General features: G+C 47.2%; 1 protein-coding gene across 1 annotated transcript in view; it reads left to right on the top strand.

Moving 5' to 3' along the window:
* Positions 1-21140, top strand: part of SCNN1B (sodium channel epithelial 1 subunit beta) — a 61306-nt gene that overhangs the window by 21499 nt on the left and 18667 nt on the right. Inside the window, exons 2-3 of the mRNA XM_040458771.1 lie at positions 16450-16768; positions 19443-19704. Of these exons, the coding sequence (XP_040314705.1) occupies positions 16458-16768; positions 19443-19704 (573 nt within the window). The 5' untranslated portion in view covers positions 16450-16457. The remainder of the gene's footprint in view (positions 1-16449; positions 16769-19442; positions 19705-21140) is intronic.

Raw genomic sequence — 21140 nt, 5'->3', positions numbered from 1 at the left:
AGTGGAGAAACCAACAGAACGGGTTTTGTAACAACACCTACCGTTGAAAATGGTGAGGTATTTTATCTAATCTGGCGAGTTCATGAGGCAAGGGAGGATCCTTGCTGAATGTGTCTCCCTGTGCGAGGGGACATGTGGAGATGGTTTTTAGATGGTGTGCAGACCGACGTCTTTGATCTCATCGGTAATTATTTATGTTGAGGTGTATTTGAAAACATATATAATTAGTGACAGCGAACCTGTGATTTTGTGGACATTCTGGCTTAGGACGAAGCTAAAGTAGGTATTTAAGTAAAAACAAGAGTGAGTCAACATAAAGAAAGATGGGTGCCCGGACGCAGTCCGCATCATGAAGGCAGCGCTCAGTGTCGGCCCTTGTGTAGGTAGCTCCCACCCCACCCCACCCCCCGGTTCAGAAACCCAGCCAACCATCTTTAGGTCAAGTTCTTGTCCTGCCTTTGCTACCAGAGGCTTCCGTCTTCAGACGCAGCTTTTCAGAGCTTCTTCCCCCCTCCAGTGTAAGCTGGATCTAGAACCTGGAAGGTACTGGAAACAAACCGTGAGCACAGACACAACATCTGAGTTCCTAAAACCTGCAGCTGGTCCTGTCTGGTCACTTTTGAACATGGAAGTCCTGTCCTGCAACATCATGGTAAATGCCTCTGAATTGTGGGGCGATGGCTTTGCCATCTGAGCCCTAAGTCAAGCGTGTATTATTATTTTTTTTAATGTTCACTTGTTTTTGAAAGAGAAAGAGAGAACATGAAACCGGGGAGGGGAATAGAGAGAGAGAGACACACACACAGAGTCCAAAGTAGGCTCTGAGCTGTCAGCACAGAGCCCAACATGGGGCTTAAACTCACAAGCTGTGAGATCATGTCCTGAGCTGAAGTCAGAAACTTAACCAACTGAGCCACTCAGGTGCCCCAAGCATTTATTTTTGAAGTGAGATTTTTAACTGGATCTGTTTTTGAGATTTTCTTTAGACTTTGCATGTGAAGGGGTCCCAGGGGTCTCCTCACCATATTGACGATTCTATTTATATATGTGGGAGTCTTTTAAAAAAAAAAAGAATGGTTCTAGTCTTTTGACTCTAAGTTCCTGGCTGAAGCTGGTAAAGGTTACTCTTGGGAAGTGGGTGATGGATGGTCACCAGGAAGAAGGTCCCCAGTTCTGTGCCCACAGGATGTACTGAAGTTCAAGGACAGTACAGACTGAGGTTCCTGGTCCTTGTGGTCATTTTCCTCTGTGACCTTTAAAACTCTCACCGGCAAAAAAATGAGTTCCCATATCACTTGCATATCACCGCCTAAACGTGGAGTAGCATTTATCTTGTCAGCATCACATTGCATACATATATTTAATGGCTGCCATTTTCTTTTTGTATCTGGAAAGCAATCATAGGCCCTGGAAAGAATAAAGGCTCCTAAGAGCTGGTGCTACTCACAAGTTGCTGTTAACCAGGTATTGTTCTAAGCACCCTCGGGGGTAGGTGTCATATTGTCCCCAGTATTCAGGGGAGGAAATAGAGGCACAGACACACCATGTAGCTTGCCCAAGGTTGCACAGCACAGCTGGATTCAAACCCAAAGCTTGGCTCCTGCACCCGTGTCCTGAGCCATCCCTGTACATTTCCTCCCAAGTGCCTCTTTCTTCGGATGCTGTAACTTGCTTGTTGTGTAGTGCCTGAGGAGCAAGGGTGTATGGTGTGCAAGCTCTTAGCAGTGGGGTCTCTGGTGCTCCAGGCTGCCATGCAGATGGCTTCAGGGGAGGGGAGGGCCTCAGTTATGGCTTCACGTCTGGAGACCAGACCAGGTTTTCCAAGGACCCTGGCGCATGCTCCCTGCAAGGTGTGGCCAGCGTTCTTCAGCAGCAGCGGCTCTGAGCCCTTATCTGGCACCATTACTCATCTTTCATATGAGGACCAGCCAGACTGGCACAGCAAGGCCACTTCTAGCTGGCAGGTGGACGGGATGGAGGCTGGCAGAGGGCTAGTGTGAAGATGGAGGCAGGCCCTTGCCCCGCACTCTGCCCCCACATCCCCCGACGCTGGCTTCTGTGAGCATCATTGCTCTGTTTTGAGCCCTCCCGGGCTGTGTTCAGTTCCTCCAACACTGGCCAACAATAGGCTCCTCTCCTTTCCCAACACCCCAGATCACAAAGTTCATGTCCTAATTGGTCTCTTCAGGAAAGGTGGTTTCATCTTGCTTGGGGACAAAGGGAGAGTGCTGGCCCCTGAGTCATCCCCAGGATGTTCCAGGGTTTTAAAGAAGGTATGAGGAGGAGAGTACACAGGGTGGAGTCCCCTGCCCCCCCAGCTTGATGCAGCCAGCCTCCCACAGGGAACCCACAACACTTCTTTCCCAAAGATTGCTTAGAATTAGCATGGGAGGAAGGGGTTCTGTATTCCAGGTCTGAGTGTGGCTTTTCCGCCTGCATCCTTAAGGCACCAGCCATGCAGAGGGGTGGGGTGAATCCATACCACCATGGGGTCTGGGGTGAGCACGGGGCCAAAGTCAGCAGCACAGAGATGTTTCTGATCTCCAAGGCTCCCCGTCATCCTGCAGGGAGCCATGCTGGGGCCGGGACACATGCTGAGGTGGTGAGGGCTCCATTCCAGGGGAGGTGCCCCCAACCCCCTGGGCCTTCCTTCATATGGGACAGATGTGGACCATGGTCTCGTCAGTGGCTACGTGTGTGGCTGCTGGTGCTGGACAGGCTGGGTTTAGGTACAGCTGTTTACAGAAGTTGTCTGGAAAACCAGTTGCCAGCCATTGGGGACCTTGGGGACCAGAAGAGATCTGGGGACCACAGGATTTCCCTGCCAAAGAAGGACATAGTCCCACAAGAAGTAGTCTGGGCACCACTTCTCCACAAATGACAGTGGGTTTTTTCTCCTCGAATGACAGTCCCAGGAACCCAGGGTGAATACCCATAGTCATTTTGAATAATTCTGCTCCTTAAAATAATAATGATAATGATAATAATAGTAGTAGCTACGTTTTTCAAGACTTACTATGTGACAGCCACTGTGCAAAGTACTCCCCATGCATTATCTCATTGAATACTGACAACAACCTAGTAGGTGCAGGTACTGTTATCCCCATTTTACAGATGAGAAAATTAAGAGTTGGAGGGCCAACCTATTATTGTCATGGATTGAGCCCCTCCCTTGAGGAAACAGCAGAACTGGGCCCTAACTGGGGTCTGACTCCCAAATCCTACACAATCCGCCCCCTGATGGGAACATAAGCCACTTCTGGGTCCTTAACATCCAGTGTTTGCTGGCCTGCCCCGGGCTGTGGGGTGTGCTTGTCTGTGCTGTGGACGGGAATGCATTGCCCTTTGAGGGTGCCCCCTGCCGTGGAGTGGGAGTGGCCCCACCATCACCCCACCACAGAGTGAAACTATGGGACCCCCACCAACATGCCCCCATGCCACCCCCAGACGCCACCCCCACAAGGTAGGGCAGTGACCCCAAAGGACATCTCCATGCAGGAGCATGGCCGCCATAGAGGAAGAGGAGAGTTTCCACTCCATCACCCCACCACAAAGAACACAGAGGTGACCTCAGCATGACCTTGCCATCCGTATATTCTCCGCATTTGGGGGTGGAATGTACGTTAAATCTCTTCTAACCTGTGATTACCGGCCTTCCTCACGTCACAGTGGACAGAGAATGAGCATATTTGAATTATGCACTGAAGGGACAAGGTGGCTTTTGGCTTCCCTGGAGTGGGGGGTGTCCAGCTGCCCCAGAGTTCTAACCCCCCTTGGCTCACTGGAAACACACCTGTCGGGACTGCACTAGCTCACCTGTTCCCCGTAGCCAGATCCCTGCCACACGCCTGACGGCCCCTGTGGTGGAGCAGTCTGCACCCCACCCACCCCCAGCTGCCTTTCCCTTGGCCTGTGAGGTTGTTTCCCCGTTTGGGGGTATTACAGTGTTGTAACCACCATCCTTACGGTGCGTGTAGGCACACACACGTGGACCCACACATGCAAACACGCACGCCTGCATGCACAGAGTAGAGCCATAGGGTCCCAGCTGCCACATTATGAATGTAATGACTGCTGGCTACTCTCTGAATGACTACCCCAACTCCCACCCCATCGGCATGTAAAGGTGTGCTTTCCCCAAAGCCTGCCCGATACTTGGTATTACAAAACCTTTTCATCTCTGTGTATCTAATGGCTGCTATACAGATTTTTTTTTTTTTTACCTAACTGTAATCAGCATAAATTTGCAAATGCAATTGCTCTTTATAATTTTCCGGTTCTGTCCCCTGTGGGCATGTAGGCTATACACAGGCAGGGATTGATTTATTTCTTTACTGGTTGTTTATTGCTGCACGCTCGGTGCCTAGAACAGTGCTGAGCACACAGTAGGGGATGAATAAATGTCTACGGACCAAATAAATGAATAGATTAAACATCAACATGATCCAAAAGACAAAAGGTGCAGAAGGAATAACTCTTTTTCAGAAGCCTCCTTCCCTGCTTGTGTCCCCAGCTACCCAGTTCTCCTTCTCAAAGGTAGTTCGTGCTCCCGCTTTCTTGGGTAGGCTCTCCAGGATAGGCTATGCACACACCAGTAAATATCTTAATGCTTTTATTTCCTTTCTTGTTTTTACACAAATGCATATAGACTTTGTATACTGTTCTGCCATTTCTTTTCTCTCACTTAACGATGTACCTTGGGAGCACTCTCTGACTCTGATCAGCTCCTGTAAGACCATTGTCTCTCCCCTCCTGGAGGGCTGTGGAAGGGATACTTTCTTATCACCTCCATTAGTCAAGCTGAGCTTAGCTCTATGGGAGGACCCCTAGATGTCTACGTCCATAGCCTTGGGCAAATGAGGTGCATATGTACCACGGAGGAGGCAGCTGACCCCATTGCTACAATGCAAACTTCCCCCACACCCATTAGAGCGGGGGCAAGAGGTCAGGTGTCCCATCACGTGTGTTGGTAGAAGTGGCTGGAAGCCAGGTGACCTGGTTTCTATTTCCAGATTTGCCTCTGACTCACTCTGATGGTGGGTAAGTCTCTCTGGCTCAAGTTACCTCCTCTGTGAAATGGGCATAATTATGCCTACCCCCAACATACTTAAAAGGAGGGCATAAAGATACATGATGAAATGCTTCAGCCAGGTAGAAAACAACAGAGAATTTTCCGTAGGGTGAAAAGCAAGATGATTTTAAGTTCCTCTTTTAAGAGGGACTCTTTTTCAAATAGTGAAATTATTTTAATATGTATTAGGAAAATGTGACTTAACACATCAAAGTTATTTCACAGATATGGTGTTGCTGAGTACTCATAGTATTGCTTAGGACTAGGTGGAAGTTTTTTAACAAAAAAAAAAAAAAGTGAGTTCAAGTGATGTTATACATTAAGTGAATAATGATACAAGTGCTCCAACAATTTAGCAAAAATTGTCAGGGTGGTATGGAAATGCTTGATGTTTGGGAAACACTGAATTAATATGTCAGGGGAGGGGTACCTGGGTGGCTCAGTCGGTTGAGCATCTGACTTCAGCTCAGGTCATGATCTCATGGTTGGTGGGTTCGAGCCCCACGTTGAGCTCTATGCTGACAGCTCGGAGCCTGGAGCCTGCTTCGGTTTCTGTGTCTCCCTCTCTCTGTGCCTCCCTCGCTCACACTCTGTCTCTCAAAAATAAATAAATGTTAATAATAATAATAAGTCAGGGGAAAATAAAACCAAACTCATTTTAAGGGCATCTTTTTATTTAATGCAAATATAGGGCACAGCAAATCAGGTGCCAAGAAACTTACCATAAAGGGCTTGATATAGTAATAGTTTAGGTTTTGCTGGCCCCATATGTAGCATATTTTTTTTTTTTTTTCCACTGCTCTTTAAAAACATAAAAGCCAGGGCACCTGTGTTGCTCATTCAGTTAAGCACCTGACTCTTGGTTTCGGCTCAGGTCATGATCTCGCGATTTGTGAGTTTGAGCCCCAAGTTGGGCTCTGTGCTGACAGAATCCTTGGGATTCTCTCTCTCTCCCTCTGTCTCTGCCCCTCCCCCACTCACTCTTTTTGTCTCTCTCTCTCAAAAATAAACTTAATAAATAAATAAATACATAAAAACATAAAAACCATTCTTAGCTTTAGGTTCCATACAAAAACAGGCCTTGGGCTAGATTTTGAGCTGAAATTTGGAGATTTTTGCAGTAAATTAAGGAGTTTATGGAACATAACAGCCAAGCCACTAGTGTCCCAAATAGGGGTAAAACAACCCGAATGGGACTCATGTGTTAATGACCCTGATTTATTAATAACATTAATATTCTTACTTTCCCCCTTTTCCAGTGTTGTAATGAGCTCATGGATTTTTTTGGATTTAATATGTTTCAATTAATTGCATTTAAAACAAATTTTTAACTTTTTTATTATTTATTTTTAAGAGAGTGCGAGCAGGGGAGGGGCAGAGAGAGGAGACGCAGAATTTGAAGCAGGCTCCAGGCTCTGAGCGGTCAGCACAGACCCCGACATGGGTCTTGAGCCGATAAACAGTGAGATCATGACCAGAGTCGAAGTTGGAGGCTTAACTGACTGAACCATCCAGGTGCCCCTCAATTAACTGAATTTTTAAAAAAATGCTCTAATTGTCCCATCTTTGCTGGTGAGGACCCCTTCAAGGAGCCCTTTCGACTGACCCCAGTAGTCTTTGATACCTTCCTTTGCTTTCAGGTATGATGAGATATCCCAGGCTCATCCTGTACATTTCTCGCAACAAAACTGGCATCAGCCATTTTTCCAAGAAGCCCTGATTCCTTTTGGTTGGGAATGGTATTTAGAGACCAAAATCTGGGTGCCTGAAATGCACATAATCTTGGCATTTATAAATAGAAATGGTGCCCAGGATGTGTTCTGGTCCCTGGAGAGATTCCGACCACTCCCCTAAAAAAAGTCTTCTTCACTATCTCCAGCCAGGTACACTGAGCCCCATCCATGACTCTGATCCTGGCCAGGTGCTCGAGAACAATGAGTCAGTCATGTGCTGGGGCTGCCTGCCATTAGCGGAGGCAGAAACATAAAAGATTTTTCAATGACCAGAGTCAAATCCATTTTCAGGTTAACCTTCAATTAACTATAAAAATCCAGCTACCCAGAACTCGTATTCCCTGATAACCTTGGGTAATTGAGGTTTTGCTGCTAAGTGCAGGGGATTTTAATGAAAGCATCTGACCTACAATTTACAGGGGTCACAGAGTCAGATGTCCACAGAAGCCAAAGCAGGGAATTTTAAAAACTGAATAAGGTGGGCTGAGTGTAAGAAAATAAGGAATAGGGAGACTTGGGGGTGGGGGGCAGGGAGCACGTGATCTGTCTTAGGGGACTGCCACTGTTCAGTTCTGGCAGAATGTTGCCACATGGGGACAACTGTCAGATAGTTCTAATTTTTCAAAAGATAAAGAAAAATCTAGATTTTTAAGACGTGACCTCTCATAATTTTGAAACAGCAATGGATTTAAGTCTTTTGTTAAAACTTTAAATATGAGCAATGTACAGTATGTTACTTGCATTTTAAATATAGCGTTTGGTGAACTTTTACAAATGTATACATCCAACTAAGCACCATCTCACCCAAGATATAAAATAGTTCCATCACCTCCCAAAGGTGTCCTTCTGTGCTTTTCTAGCCAATGCAGTGTTTACCCCAGATGTGCTGGGCATCACTGATGTGCTTTCTGCCCCTATAGATACGTATGTCTTCTTTAGGGCTTCATATAAATGGAATCACATAGTATATTCTCCTCTACGTCTGGCTTTTTAAACTCAGCCTGTTTCTTTTCTTTTCTATCCATCCCAGTTGTTGTATGTATCAGTGGTAGGTTCCTTTTTACTGCTGAATAGTATCCCATTGTATGGATGTGCCACAATTTATGTATCCACCTGCCAGTGGACATTTGGCTGTTTTCCAGTTTGGGGTTATTATAATGAATAAGCCTCCTGTGCATATACATGTACAAGCCTTCATGTGAACGTATGTTTCAGTTCCCTTGGGTAATTAAAAGAGGGATTGGTAGGTCATGTGATAGATAAGCATCCACTTAAGTTTCTGAGAAACCACCAAACTGTACCATTTTGCATCCCAACCAGTCAGGTAGGAGAGTTCTAACTGCTTCACATCCTCGCTAACACTGGGTATTGTCTGTCCTTCTAGTGGGTGGGAAATGGTGTCTCACTGCGGTTTTGATTTGCGTTTCCCCAATGACTCATGATGTTAAGCATCTTTTCACGTGCTTATGGGGCATTCATATACCTTCTTGTGTGAAGTGTTTTTTCAAAACTTTTACCCATTATTTTGTTAGGTTGCTTATCTTCTTGTTGTTCAGTTGTAAGAATTCTTTATTCTGCATATGAATTCTTTGTCAGACATATTTTTTTAAGATTTTTTTAATGTTTATTTGAGAGAGAGAGAGAGAGAGTGCGAGCAGGGGAGGGTCAGAGAGAGAGGGAGACACAGAATCTGAAGCAGGCTCCAGGCTCTGAGCTGGCAGCACAGAGCCCGATGCGGGGCTCAAACTCATGAGCCGTGAGATCATGAACTGAGCTGGGGTCAGACACTTAACCAACTGAGCCACACTGGCGCCCCTGTCAGGCATACTATTACAAGTATTTTCTCCTAGTGTCCTGATCTTTTGTTCTCTTAACAGTGTTTTGAAGAGCAGAAGATTTTTATTTTACTGTTTTAATAAAATACAATTCGTAGGTTTTTTTCTTTCTTTCATGATTCGTGATTTTACTGTCCCACCTAAAAGATCTTTGCCACCCTAAGATTGCACCGATTTTCTCCTACACTTCTGGTTTTTTTGGTTTTTTTTGTTTGTTTGTTTTTTATAGTTTTAGCTCTATGTTTAGGTCTCTGATCCGTTTCAAGTTAATTTGTGTATATAGTTTGGGGTAAGAGTTGAGATTCACTTTTTCTTACATGGACATCCATTCATTCCAGCATCTCTTGTTGAAAAGACAATCTTTTCTGCATTGATCAGCTTGACACCCTGTAGATCTATTTCCTTACTCTCTCTTATGTTCCACTGATCAAGGTGTCCATCATTGCACCAATATCACACTGTTCTGATTATTGTACTTCATAGTCAGTCTTTTTAATTTTTTTATTGTTTATTCATTTTTGAGAGACAGAGACAGAGTATGAGCCAGGAAGGGGCAGAGAGAGAGGGAGACACAGGCTCTGAGCTGTCAGCACCTCAGGGGGGCTCGAACTCACAGACCGTGAGATCATGACCTGAGGTAAGGTCAGACATTTAACCGACTGAGCCACCAGGTCCCCCCATAATCAGTCTTGATGTCAGAGCATAGTATATGCCATTCAACTTTGTTTTTCCTCTTCAAAATTTTCTTTTTTCTATTTTAGTTCTTTTGCTTTTCCATATAAAATTTAGAATCAGCTTGTCAATTTCTGCAAAAACTCTATGGGATTTTGATTAGGATTGAATTAACTCCAGGGATTAATTTAAGGTTAATTGACATTTTAACAGTATTGAGTCTTATGACCCATGAACGTGTTATACCTTTCCACTAAGTTTTCTTCAATTTGAGTAATATTTTTTTAAAAAAATCACTAAGGATGCCAAGACAATTAAATGGGGGAATAATAGTCTTGGTGTTGGGACAAGTGGGTATCCACATGTGAAAGGACAAATCTGAACCCCTACCTCACCCCACATACAAAAATTCATTCAAATTGGATCAAAGACCTTAATATAAGAGATAGAATTATAAAACCCTTAGAATAAATCATAGGAATAAATCTTTAGGACCTTGGTTTATGCAGTGGATTCTTAGATATGACACCAAAGCGCACACAACCAAAGAAATATAGACAAATTGGACATCATCAAAATTAAAAACGTTTGTGCTTCAAAAATCACCATCAAGGAAGTGAACAGATAACCCCCAGAACAGAATATTTTTGCATATGCTATATCTGATAAAGGACTTATATAGAAAATATAAATAACTCTTACAACCTAATAATAAAAAGACAACCTAATTAAAACGTGATCATAAGACCTGAATAGATATTTTTCCAAAGACGTATTGGCCATATAATGGATATAGTGGCCAAGAGCACATGAAAAGATGGTCACTATCATTAACTGTCAGGAAAATCCAAATAAAACCAGAATAAGACACCATTTCACACCCACTAGGATGGCTATAATAATTTTTTTATTGAATGATGACAAGTGTTGGAAGAGGATGTGGAGAAATTGGAACCCTCAGACACTGTTAGTGGAATTTCAAAATAGTGCAGCCACTTTGGAAAAGAGTCTGTCAGTTCTTCAAATGGTTAAACATAGAATTAACTCAGTGGGTATATTCCCTCCTGGTATATACCAAAGAGAAATGAAAACATACGTCCACAAAAAACTTGCATATGATTGTTTATGGCAACGTTACTCACAATAGCCGAAAGTAGAAACAATACAGATGTCCGTCAACTGATGAATGGATAAATAAAATGTGGTATATTCCATAATATAGAATATTATTTGGCAATAAAAAGGAATAAAGTACTGATACGTATTGCTACAATGTGGATGAACTTTAAAAACATTATGCTAGGTGAAAAAGACCAGTCACAAAAGATCACGTGAGGCATGGTTCCATTTATATGAAATATCCAGGGACACCTGGGTGGCTCAGTCTGTTAAGCCTCTGACTTCAGCTCAGGTCATGATCTCACCGTTCATGGATTCGAGCCCTGTGTCCAGCTCTAAGCTGACAGCTCGGAGCCTGGAGCCTGTTTCAGATTTTGTGTCTCCCTCTCTGCTCCTCCCCCACTTGCGTTGTCTCTCTCTCTCTCTTTCTCTCTCTCAAAAATAAATATTTTTAAAAAATTAAAATGTCCAGAAGAGATGAATCTATAGAGACAGACCCTGGGAAGGGTGGAAGGAGAAATAGAGTGACCCTAATGTATATAGAATTTCTTTGGGGAGAGATGAAAATCTTTTTTTTTTTTTATTTTTAATGTTTATTTATTTTTGAGAGAGAGAAAACATGAGCGAGGGAGGGGCAGAGAGAGGGGAAGACACAGAATCTGAAGCAGGCTCCAGCCTCTAAGCTGTCAGCGCAGATCCCAATGCAGGGCTTGAACTCACAAGCTGCAAGATCATGACCTGAGCCAAAGTCAGATGCTCAACCAACTGAGCTACCCAGGCTCCTTGGAGATGAAAATATTTTAAACGTTACTGTGATGGTTGAGCAACTCTGAATATACTAAAACCCACCGAATTCTACACTTTAAACGGATGAGTTATATAGTATGTGAATTATACTTCAATAAAGCTGTTATTTTATTTTATTTAAAAAATTTTTTTTTTCAACGTTTATTTATTTTTGGGACAGAGAGAGACAGAGCATGAACGGGTGAGGGGCAGAGAGAGAGGGAGACACAGAATCGGAAACAGGCTCCAGGCTCCGAGCCATCAGCCCAGAGCCCGACGCAGGGCTCGAACTCACGGACCGCGAGATCGTGACCTGGCTGAAGCCGGACGCTTAACCGACTGCGCCACCCAGGCGCCCCAAAGCTGTTATTTTAAAATGAGAATTATAAAAATAAATCCTGTGCTAACAGCAAAAACAACTCTTGCAAGCCCAGTACAGCTTTTAGGTCATGACAGGCAACCTGTCACTGAGAAGGTTCAGAAGAACTGACTGTATTAGGAGCATGTATGTGTCCTTTGTCAAATTAATAGGTAGAGACACTCACTGTGTTCCTAATTATCCTCCCACCAGGAAACTGAGTCAAATCTCAGGACCAATTTGTCTCTGAAACCAAGTGTGTGTTTCCTCTTACAGGAAAACGGACTTGGTTGTACAGGGCATTTATTGTTTCTGTATTTGCGGCCCGGAACGTTTACCACCAGTTTGGGGCCACGCTTAGATGCAATCTGGGATCCTCTGAAGCATGACAGTGTCCACTGTTCTGAGTCCGTGTGTGGACCCAGTCTCCACCTGGCTTGTTTGAGTTGGTTTAAGCTGTAAGCTCATTTAAACCTTTCTGCACAAGCTCTGTATACATCCCAAACACGACCATCTATCACCTTGGGGTGAAATCTGATGGGAACGACATAAAGTTGTTGGTAGCATTGATTGCTTCTGGCTTGGCTAATGGCCCAAGGGACCAAACTAGTTAGGAGATACGCCAGTACTCAACAAACTTCTGTTACTTGCCTACCACTGTCACAAGTTTTGCTACATGTCCTACTATTGTTTACTGAATATTTTTCTTTAAACACATTTTCTGTTTGTTTTTTTAACTTGAGTGGATTTGTGAACTGAAAGCAAAAGCCGGTATCTCTTGCCATAAATTAGAGATCCCTCTTAAAAATAAACGCAGTGAAAACAGAATGATGTTAATTCTAACTAGATACTGTTGGCTGATAAGGTTCTGAGCCTGAGGCCTCATTGTTAATCTGGGAGATTAGCAGGGGTTAAATAGATGCTAAGGACCTGTTTGTACCAAGCCTACTTTCTCCTTGGCTGAATCAGATGATTAAATGAGAATGGCAAAGGGTAGACATCAGAGAGGCCCTTTGTCTTTTTCTTCCATGACAGTTTATTGGAGCCTCATGTGCTGTTCACCTATTAGTCCTTGGTGCTAAACTGTAAAGACAGACAAAGCCCCAGTTCTTTCCAAGTTTATAGTTGTGGATAATAATGTCTAAGAATGAAATAACTCATGAAGTAAGTACCTTGCAGTGCCTGGACCGTGGTAAACACATAGTACTTTAATGGTGCTCCTGTAGTTATTATTATTATAATCACCATTACTTTATTTTCCCAGGGCAGGGAATGGGCCCTCTAGGGAAAGATGGAGGTTGGGTTAATCTGTGAACGTCCATTTTACAGCCATGATGGCCTGGGCTGGCATATGGAACTTGATTTCCATCAGCGAGCAGAGGCATTGGAGGGGAAAGCCTTTAATGCTTTGTCCAGGAAGGGGGGGGGGGGGATATTACTGTGTCAGTAAGTTAGGTGAGCAGTAAACACGCTTGAGCAAGTTTAAGATCTCAGGTTAGATATGAAAGTCTGGCATTATCCATTTGGCTATTTGGTAGAGTTCCAGGCACTGTGCTGGGCTTGTCAGGAATACAGAGCTGCTACTCTCAACGGGCTTATGATCTCATGGGAACGAGAAGCCACAGGCAGAAACAAATATGACACGGGTTAGAATGAGGTGAACTTCTTCCTTTGTTAAGATTCTTATGACTGGGGGGTGCCTGGGTAGCCCAGTCGGTTAAGCACCTGATTGCAGTTAGTAGGTTCGAGCCCCACAACAGCTCTGTGCTGACAGCGCAGAGCCTGGAGCCTGTTTCAAATTCTGTGTCTCCCTCTCTCTCAGCCCCTCTCCTGCTTGCCCTCTGTTTCTCTCTCTCAAAAATAAATAAACATTACAAAAATTTTTTTTAATTTAAAAAAGATTCTAATGATTGCAAATGACAGACACCCAATTTGGATCAGCATAAGTAAGAAAGTAAATTTATTGGTTGTTGGATCTGATGAGTCCAGGAGTAAATGGCTTCAGGAGTGGCTGGATCCAGGTGTTTCAAATGTCAGAAATCTCTCCATCTTGTGACTCTGCTTTCCTCTGTGTTGGCTTTATTCTCAGGCAGTCTCCCTATTTGTGGCCCCAAATACCTCCAGCTTAGTCGTCTTGGCTAAAAAGGAGTCTGCCTCAGTTGTACCAGCATAAAGTAACAGAATTGAGTCTCAACAATCCAAACTGGGGTTAGGTAAGTACCCCTTCGGACTAGGGGTGGAGTCAACCTGGCAACTCACACCAACTGAGACTGAGGGAGGGGTAGTTCCCCCCCCCCCCCCAGGACACACAGAGCCAGAGGGAAAGAGAGGATGCTGGACAGCAGGCACTGAGCTGCCCACCACACTGCCCCTGGCCCGGAAAGGCAGCAGCTCCGAGAGGAGGCCGAGGGTCACCCCTGTCAGGGAGTCAGGACAGCTGCATGAAGGAGGTGGCCTTTGGCCAGCTGGGGCTCCGGGGAGAGAGCCGGGGTGCTCCAGCAGCAGGTGGAAACGGGTATTTCCTGAGAAGCCGTCATGTGCCAGGCTCTGTGACCAGCGTCTTGGTTGATCGAGAAACAGAGTCTCAGAAAGAAAGATTAGATATTCCTCCACAACCCACAGCTCCCCACCCCACCCGATGCTCCCAGACCCGCCTCCATCCCACTCCAGTCCATGTCTTTCCAGATGGCAGCTTTGATGGCGTCACACTCCACGCTCCCAAGGGCTCCGGTTCTCTTCGCCTGAAACCCAGATCCTAAATGTGGCCCGCAAGCTCCACTCACCCCTCCAGGCTCCCTCCCCCTCAGAGCCTTTGCTCCCACTGCCCCCTCCACCTGAATGCCCCCTCCTCTTCACCCACTTAACTCTTAGGTTCCTTAACTCAGCTTCTCCAGGGACTCTCAGAACTGGGGGTGGGGAGTGTGCTTTTGTTAGAATGACAACAGCGGGGGGGCGCCTGGGTGGCGCAGTCGGTTAAGCGTCCGACTTCAGCCAGGTCACGATCTCGCGGTCCGGTCCGTGAGTTCGAGCTCCGTGAGTTCGAGCCCCGCGTCGGGCTCTGGGCTGATGGCTCAGAGCCTGGAGCCTGTTTCCGATTCTGTGTCTCCCTCTCTCTCTGCCCCTCCCCCGTTCATGCTCTGTCTCTCTCTGTCCCAAAAATAAATAAACGTTGAAAAAAAAATTTTTTAAAAAAGAATGACAACAGCCGGGCATTCATCCACACTCTGCATATTGTCATGCAGGCTTCACAAAAGACCCAGGAGGGAGAGGCTGGTATCATCCCCGCTTACAGATGAGGAAACTGAGGCACTGAGAAGGTGATTGGCTCAAAGTCACACACCTAGAAAAGTGGCGGAGCTGAGATTCAGAGTAGACATGTCAGCTCCAGAGTCCCCGTTCTTCGCCACCACCCTTCACTGCCTCTGGGACCTCAGAGCACGGGGTCCCAACCCTTCCTACCATGTTTTATAACTACATATTTTTTAATTCTCAAGTTAGTTAACATACAGTGTGCTATAGATAGATCACGGGATAGATTCCCGTGATTCATCACTTACATACAACACCCAGTGCTCATCCCGATATGTGCCCTCCTTAAGGCCCATCACCCATTTAACTCACCTCCCGCCCCCATCAACCCTCAGTTCTCTGTATTTAGAGTCTCTTATGCTTTGCCTCCCTCTCTGTTTTTATCTTATTTTTCCTTCCTTTCCCCTATGTTCACCTGTGAAGTTTCTCAAATTCCACATATGAGTGAAGTCATATGATATTCGTCTTTCTTTGACTTATTTCATTTAGCATAATACCCTCCAGTTCCATCCACATTATTGCAAATGGCAAGATTTCATTCTTTTTCATCACCAAGTAGTATTCCATTCTGTATATATATGTGTGTGTGTGTCTACATATACATATATATGTATATGTATATATACATATACCACATCTTTTTAAAAAGAATTTTAACGTTTATTTTTGAGACAGTGGGAATGGGGGAGGGGCAGAGAGAGCAGGAGACAGAGAATCCAAAGCAGACTCCAGGCTTTGAGCTGTCAGCACAGAGCTGGACGTGGGGCTCAAACCCACAAATTGTGAGATCATGACCTGACCCGAAATCAGATGCTTAACCGACTGAGCCACCCAGGCTCCCCATATACCACATCTTCTTAATCCATTCATCACTTGATAGACATGTTGGCTCTTTCCATAATGTGGCTATTGTTGATAGCACTGCTATAAACATTGGGGTGAATGTGCCCCTTCAAATCAGCAATTTTGTATCCTTTGGATAAATTCCTAGTAATGCAATTGCTGGTCGTAGGGTATATAACTACGCCTTTTTGATGGATTATTTGATGAACATCCGTCTCGCCCGCTTGTGGCTTGTAATAAAGGTAGCAGATATGTTGGGCACTTAGTCTGGCCAGGCACTGGATGCATCACCTAGTTTCACTGTCTTAGCAACTCTGTACATTAGGTACAATTATGCCCATTTTATAGATGGGGGTACCTAAGGAGTCAAGAGTGTAAGTAACTTGTTCACCAGGCTAGAAATTCCCAGATGGCAGAAACCTTGTTTGTTTTGCTCATCAGTGAGTCCAGAGAGACTAATTCAGTACCTGGCATACAGTAGGCTTTCAATAAATGCTTTTTAGTTAGTCGCATGGGTGGATGATAGCAGGAAGGGAAGGAGGAAGAGAGGTGAGAGGGAGGGGTGGGAGAAAGGGAAGGCAGCAGAGAGGAGGGTGGGGAGGGAGGGCTGGGGTGTGCAGCCCTGTCCTCCGCCTGTCTCCAATGCCCACACTCCGGCCACGACTGGGACAGCCCAGGACGCAGGACCGGTGTTGCACCTGGCTTTCCGCTGTGTCTCTGCAGGTGCCACAATGCACATAAAGAAGTACCTGCTGAAGTGCCTGCACCGGCTGCAGAAGGGCCCCGGCTACACGTACAAGGAGCTGCTGGTGTGGTACTGTAACAACACTAACACCCACGGCCCCAAGCGCATCATCTGCGAGGGGCCCAAGAAGAAGGCCATGTGGTTCCTGATCACGCTGCTCTTCACCTCCCTCGTCTGCTGGGAGTGGGGCGTCTTCATCAAGACCTACCTGAGCTGGGAGGTCAGCGTCTCCCTCTCCATCGGCTTCAAGACCATGGACTTCCCCGCCGTCACCATCTGCAACGCCAGCCCCTTCCAGTAGGTGGTCCCTGGAGCTCACCGCTGGCTCTCCCTCCCTTCTTCCTCCCCGCCTCTCCCTCCCTCTCCCCCCTCCCTCCCACCCTCTCTCTCTCTCCTTCCTTCCCTGTTTCTTGCCCTTGCCCCCGCTCCCCACCCTCTTTTCTCTTTTCTTTCTTTCCCTCTTTGCTTCATCCCTTTGCAGCAAGTAGATTTCAAAATTCATGAACTTCCTAGGCTTTTTTTTTTTTTTTAAATGTTTACTTATTTTTGAGAGAGAGAGACAGGGGTAGAGAGAGAAGGAGACACAGAATCCGAAGCAGGCTCCAGGCTCCAAACTGTCAGCACAGAGACCGACTTGGGGCTCAAACCCATGAACCGTGAGATCATGACCTGAGCCGAAGTGGGATGCTTAACCGACTTAGCCACCCAGGCGCCTCCGTGAACTTCCCAGGCTTAAAGAGAACCTGGCTGGGTCAGTCGGTGGAGCATGCAACTCTTGATCTTGAGGTTGTGAGTTTGAGTCCCACATTGGGTGTAGAGATTACTGAATAATAAAATCTTTAAAGAGAACCTAAGAAGTACTTGGTGGCTGCTGCCTTCAAGGCCCGCCAGTGCCCGGTATTGATTCAGTACACGGTTACTGAGCGCCTGCCGCGTGCCCTGGGCTGTTCCAGGCACTAGGAACACATCGGTGAATAAAACAAAGTCCCTGCCCTCCTCACAGCCTACCAGAGGAAACAGACACTCATCTTTTTCTCCCTAAATACTGAATTAATTATCATTGTGATGATAAAAAATATATATGGCAACAGTACCTCAAGTGCTTACGGATCGCCAGGCAGTATGTGGAGTGATGTTTTGGTTAACTTGTGTAATTCTCACCCACACAACCACCCTAAGGGTGGGGACTGCCATACTCGCTTGATTTATAGGAAATGGAGGTTCAGAGAGGTAAGGGAACTTGCCCAGAGACACACAGCAAACAACGGTGGGATTCGGACCCAGGTCTTATCTGACCCCAGAGGTGCCACTGTTTATCCACTTGATGGCAAGGCCTGTGGAAGGGACACCCAGAGGGACCTGACCTAGTCAGGGTCAAGGAGGGGCAGGGGCCAGTCAGAGAAGCATGCCCCCCCTCCCCCCCAGGTATGAGCAGAAGGTAGCTGGGGGGAGGAAAAGAGTGCTCCAAGTGGAGGGCACAGGTAGAGGGCCTGGGGTGAGACAGAGCCTGGAACTGGCGGAAGGGCCGGCACGGCCGAGCCACAGAGAACATTCTTGTCCAAAAGAAGGTGCTGAAAGGGAATTCCTGCTTCCCTTCTTTCGAGTAGTAGGGCTCCTGCCTGCCGGGTGGATCCCTGGGGCTACTCAGGAGAACCTGAAATAATCCTTGTAACACCACCACCCCGTCCAGGCACTCTTCCGGGTGCTTTGTAAGTGTCACTTCATTGAATCCTCCTGACAGCCCTCCAGGGTAAATATTTTAATCCTCCCCCCCCCCCATTTTGTAGAAGAGAAGACAGAGTCTCAGAGATGTTACGTTGTCCAAGGTCACACTGATATTAAGTGGCACGTCAGGATTCGAACCCAGACCTCATGCAGTAACCCACCACGCTCGACTGCAGCTGTGGACACGTAGGCTGTAAGAGCAGCCCCCCTCCCCACAGCCCACCACTTCCTGAACTTCCTAGGCTCCTCCCAGCTCCCCCTCTTCCTGTGTACACACAGGTGGCTGGTGTGATGGTCAGGGGACAAGAGGTGTCACGTCTGAAGGCCATGTCAGCTCTGGCTACTATACTCCTTTGTACCGGGACGTGGGCCTGTGGCCAGGGTTTAACACTCACCCCTGCGGGATGTCCTCGAGCCAGAGCTCACACACAATGCCCTGGTGACCACACTGTGGGGCAGGGGCTTGGATAAATCGGGTCCAGAGCGGCCGGTGGGGACACTCCGTGGCATGGACCATTTCCAATATGGGAGCCTCTGGGGGCTGAGAGAAGGTACTGGAGCCCAGCCCCAGAGTCCCATCCACCTTCTCCTTCTGGACATTGACTCATGTTCCCACAGTCTCCAATGGAGAATTAGGACCTCAGGATCACAGACCTGCCCTTCCTCTCTGCATTTTTGGTCCCATCCTGGGAGGGAGATATCAGAACCCCTGTGCCCAAACAGCATGCCCACTGCACCAAATCCGGGATCCGGTCCCAGCTCTGCCCCCACCCCCCCACCAGTGGGATGGGCTCAGGAAATCACAGCAACTCCCGGGGCTTCCTGATCCTTACATGGGGACTATCACAGAATTGTGGGGAAGATTATACATAAAGTAAGACATCAGAAGCACCCGGCACATGGGAAGCAATCGCTAACCATGAGCTGTTATGAGTCTTCCTCATTAGAATGTGAACTTCATAAGGAAAGAGACCCCGGCTGTTGTGTTTGCTATTGTATCCTCTGTGCTTTGCAGTGTCTGGTACACGGTTGGTGCTCATGAACTGCTTGGTGAATGTATAAGTGAGCAGATGGATGGAAGGAGGCATGGACGCCTGGGTGGGTGGATAGAGAGGCAGGGGCTTGGGCAGAGCTCTGTCCTCACACGTGGTGACAGCCACGCTGGCGTAAGGGTGGGTCCCAGACCGCCGTGGCTCTCTGCCTCACCGCTGCCCTTGCCCCCCTGACCGGCCCCCTCCCCACCCAGGTATTCCAAAGTCAAGCATCTGCTGAAGGATCTGGACGAACTAATGGAAGCAGTCCTGGAGAGGATCCTGGCACCCGAGCAGAGCTATGGCAACGCTTCTAAGGCTCTGAACTCCACCATCTGGAACTACACACCGCTGGTCCTTATCGACGAACAGAACCCCCATCACCCAGTGGTCCTTGACCTCTTTGGAGACAACCACAATGGCTCGGCACCAGGAAGGACCTGCACTGCGCAGGCGTGCAAAGTGGCCATGAGACTAGTAAGTGGGCCCCGGGCACACATCAAGCAATGGACCCTACACAGTGAGGCTGATGGGAGTTTCTTTCCTTTAATAGCCCAGGTCTTGCTGGGGGAAAGGCAAGCTGGAAGTCAGTGCCTATTTTGTATATTCGCCAATGCTTTTTTCAAAATAGAAATAAATTGCTGGTATGTTAGTCAAGACACTGTTGGATGCCAGTGACCCAGCTCAAACTAGCTTAAGCAAAACATGGAATTCACTGGCTCATATACTAAGAAGTGCAGGGGAGACTGGATTCAGGTATGGCTGGATCCAGGCATTTAAATGCTGTCATCAGAACTCTGCCTCTCCCCATTTTTGTGCAGCTTTTCTCCCAGTTGACTTCACTCTCTGGCAGGCTTTCTCCATGCAGAGGGGCTTGGCAAAGCCAAACATACACTAGCTCAGCACTTTCCCCAGAAACAGAACTCCTCTTTCCCAGTAGCCCCAGAAAAGTCCTGGGAGCCACTCATCAGGTCACGTGCTCACCCTTAAACCAATCACTGTGGGCTGGAGAATCGGCTGTCATGATTGGTCAATCCTGGGTCATGTGCCCTGGAACTGGGGTGATGTCTGCCTCTATCACCTGGACTGAGTGAGCGGGAAAGGGTGGTTTCCTGAAGGAGAAATAAGGTCTTACTATCAAAAGATAAGGGCATAAATATTGGGCAGGTGAAAACCCCAGAGCTGTGCAGTATAGTCAACTGCCCAAGTGTACCTGCCCTGCGCTGGGACGCTGGGATGCCCTCAGGCGTGCCCACCTCAAGGGTCCCTGTCTGTGCCTCTAACTCTAGGGAGCTCCCGACCTGTACAAATCCCTGGTCCCCACTCCTGAACAATCTGATCAGGCAGCTCCGGGTCCAGGCCTAGGAATCTGTATTGTTAACAGGCTCCCTGGTGACGCTGATGGTTGGCGCCCCAGGCTGTGGCCAAACACTGCCCAGAAGGAGGCCCCGACCCCCCACCGGATCAGGGCTCCGCGCACGTCTCCGCAGCGCCCGCTCTGACCCGGTGCCCTGCCATTGTTTGGCGCAGTCACCGGGCTTCCTGTTTGCGTTTCCTCATCTGTGAGGCAGGCTTGCTCCTGCTGGTTGCACCAGCTCTCGGGGCCAGGCTCTGTGTGCGCGTGTAGTGGGGATCCTGTGCGCGCTCGCGGTGCTGCGGTCTGCGTGTGCACGTGTAATGGGGATACATCTGCTACTTCATGATGACGGGTAGGCTTGCTGTACAAATCAAATAGGGTGATAGATCCTGGGACAGAGTGTCTCCCAGAGAGACAAGGAGACCTCCAGGAATGGGCCTGAGGACAGTGGCCCTGGGGAGGGCCATCTCAGAATGTGGAGAAGCTCCTCCCGGCCTCCGGGCTTCCAGAAGGAAGGCCCACAATGAGGGTTGGTGGAGGCAGAGTGGCTGAGGCC

Source organism: Herpailurus yagouaroundi, unplaced genomic scaffold, assembly GCF_014898765.1.
Source record: "Herpailurus yagouaroundi ecotype Mexico unplaced genomic scaffold, PumYag 222, whole genome shotgun sequence".
NCBI classification, from domain to species: Eukaryota; Metazoa; Chordata; class Mammalia; order Carnivora; family Felidae; genus Herpailurus; species Herpailurus yagouaroundi.
The sequence above is the reverse complement of the archived record's forward strand: the minus strand, read 5'-3'. Positions and strand labels throughout refer to the sequence as shown.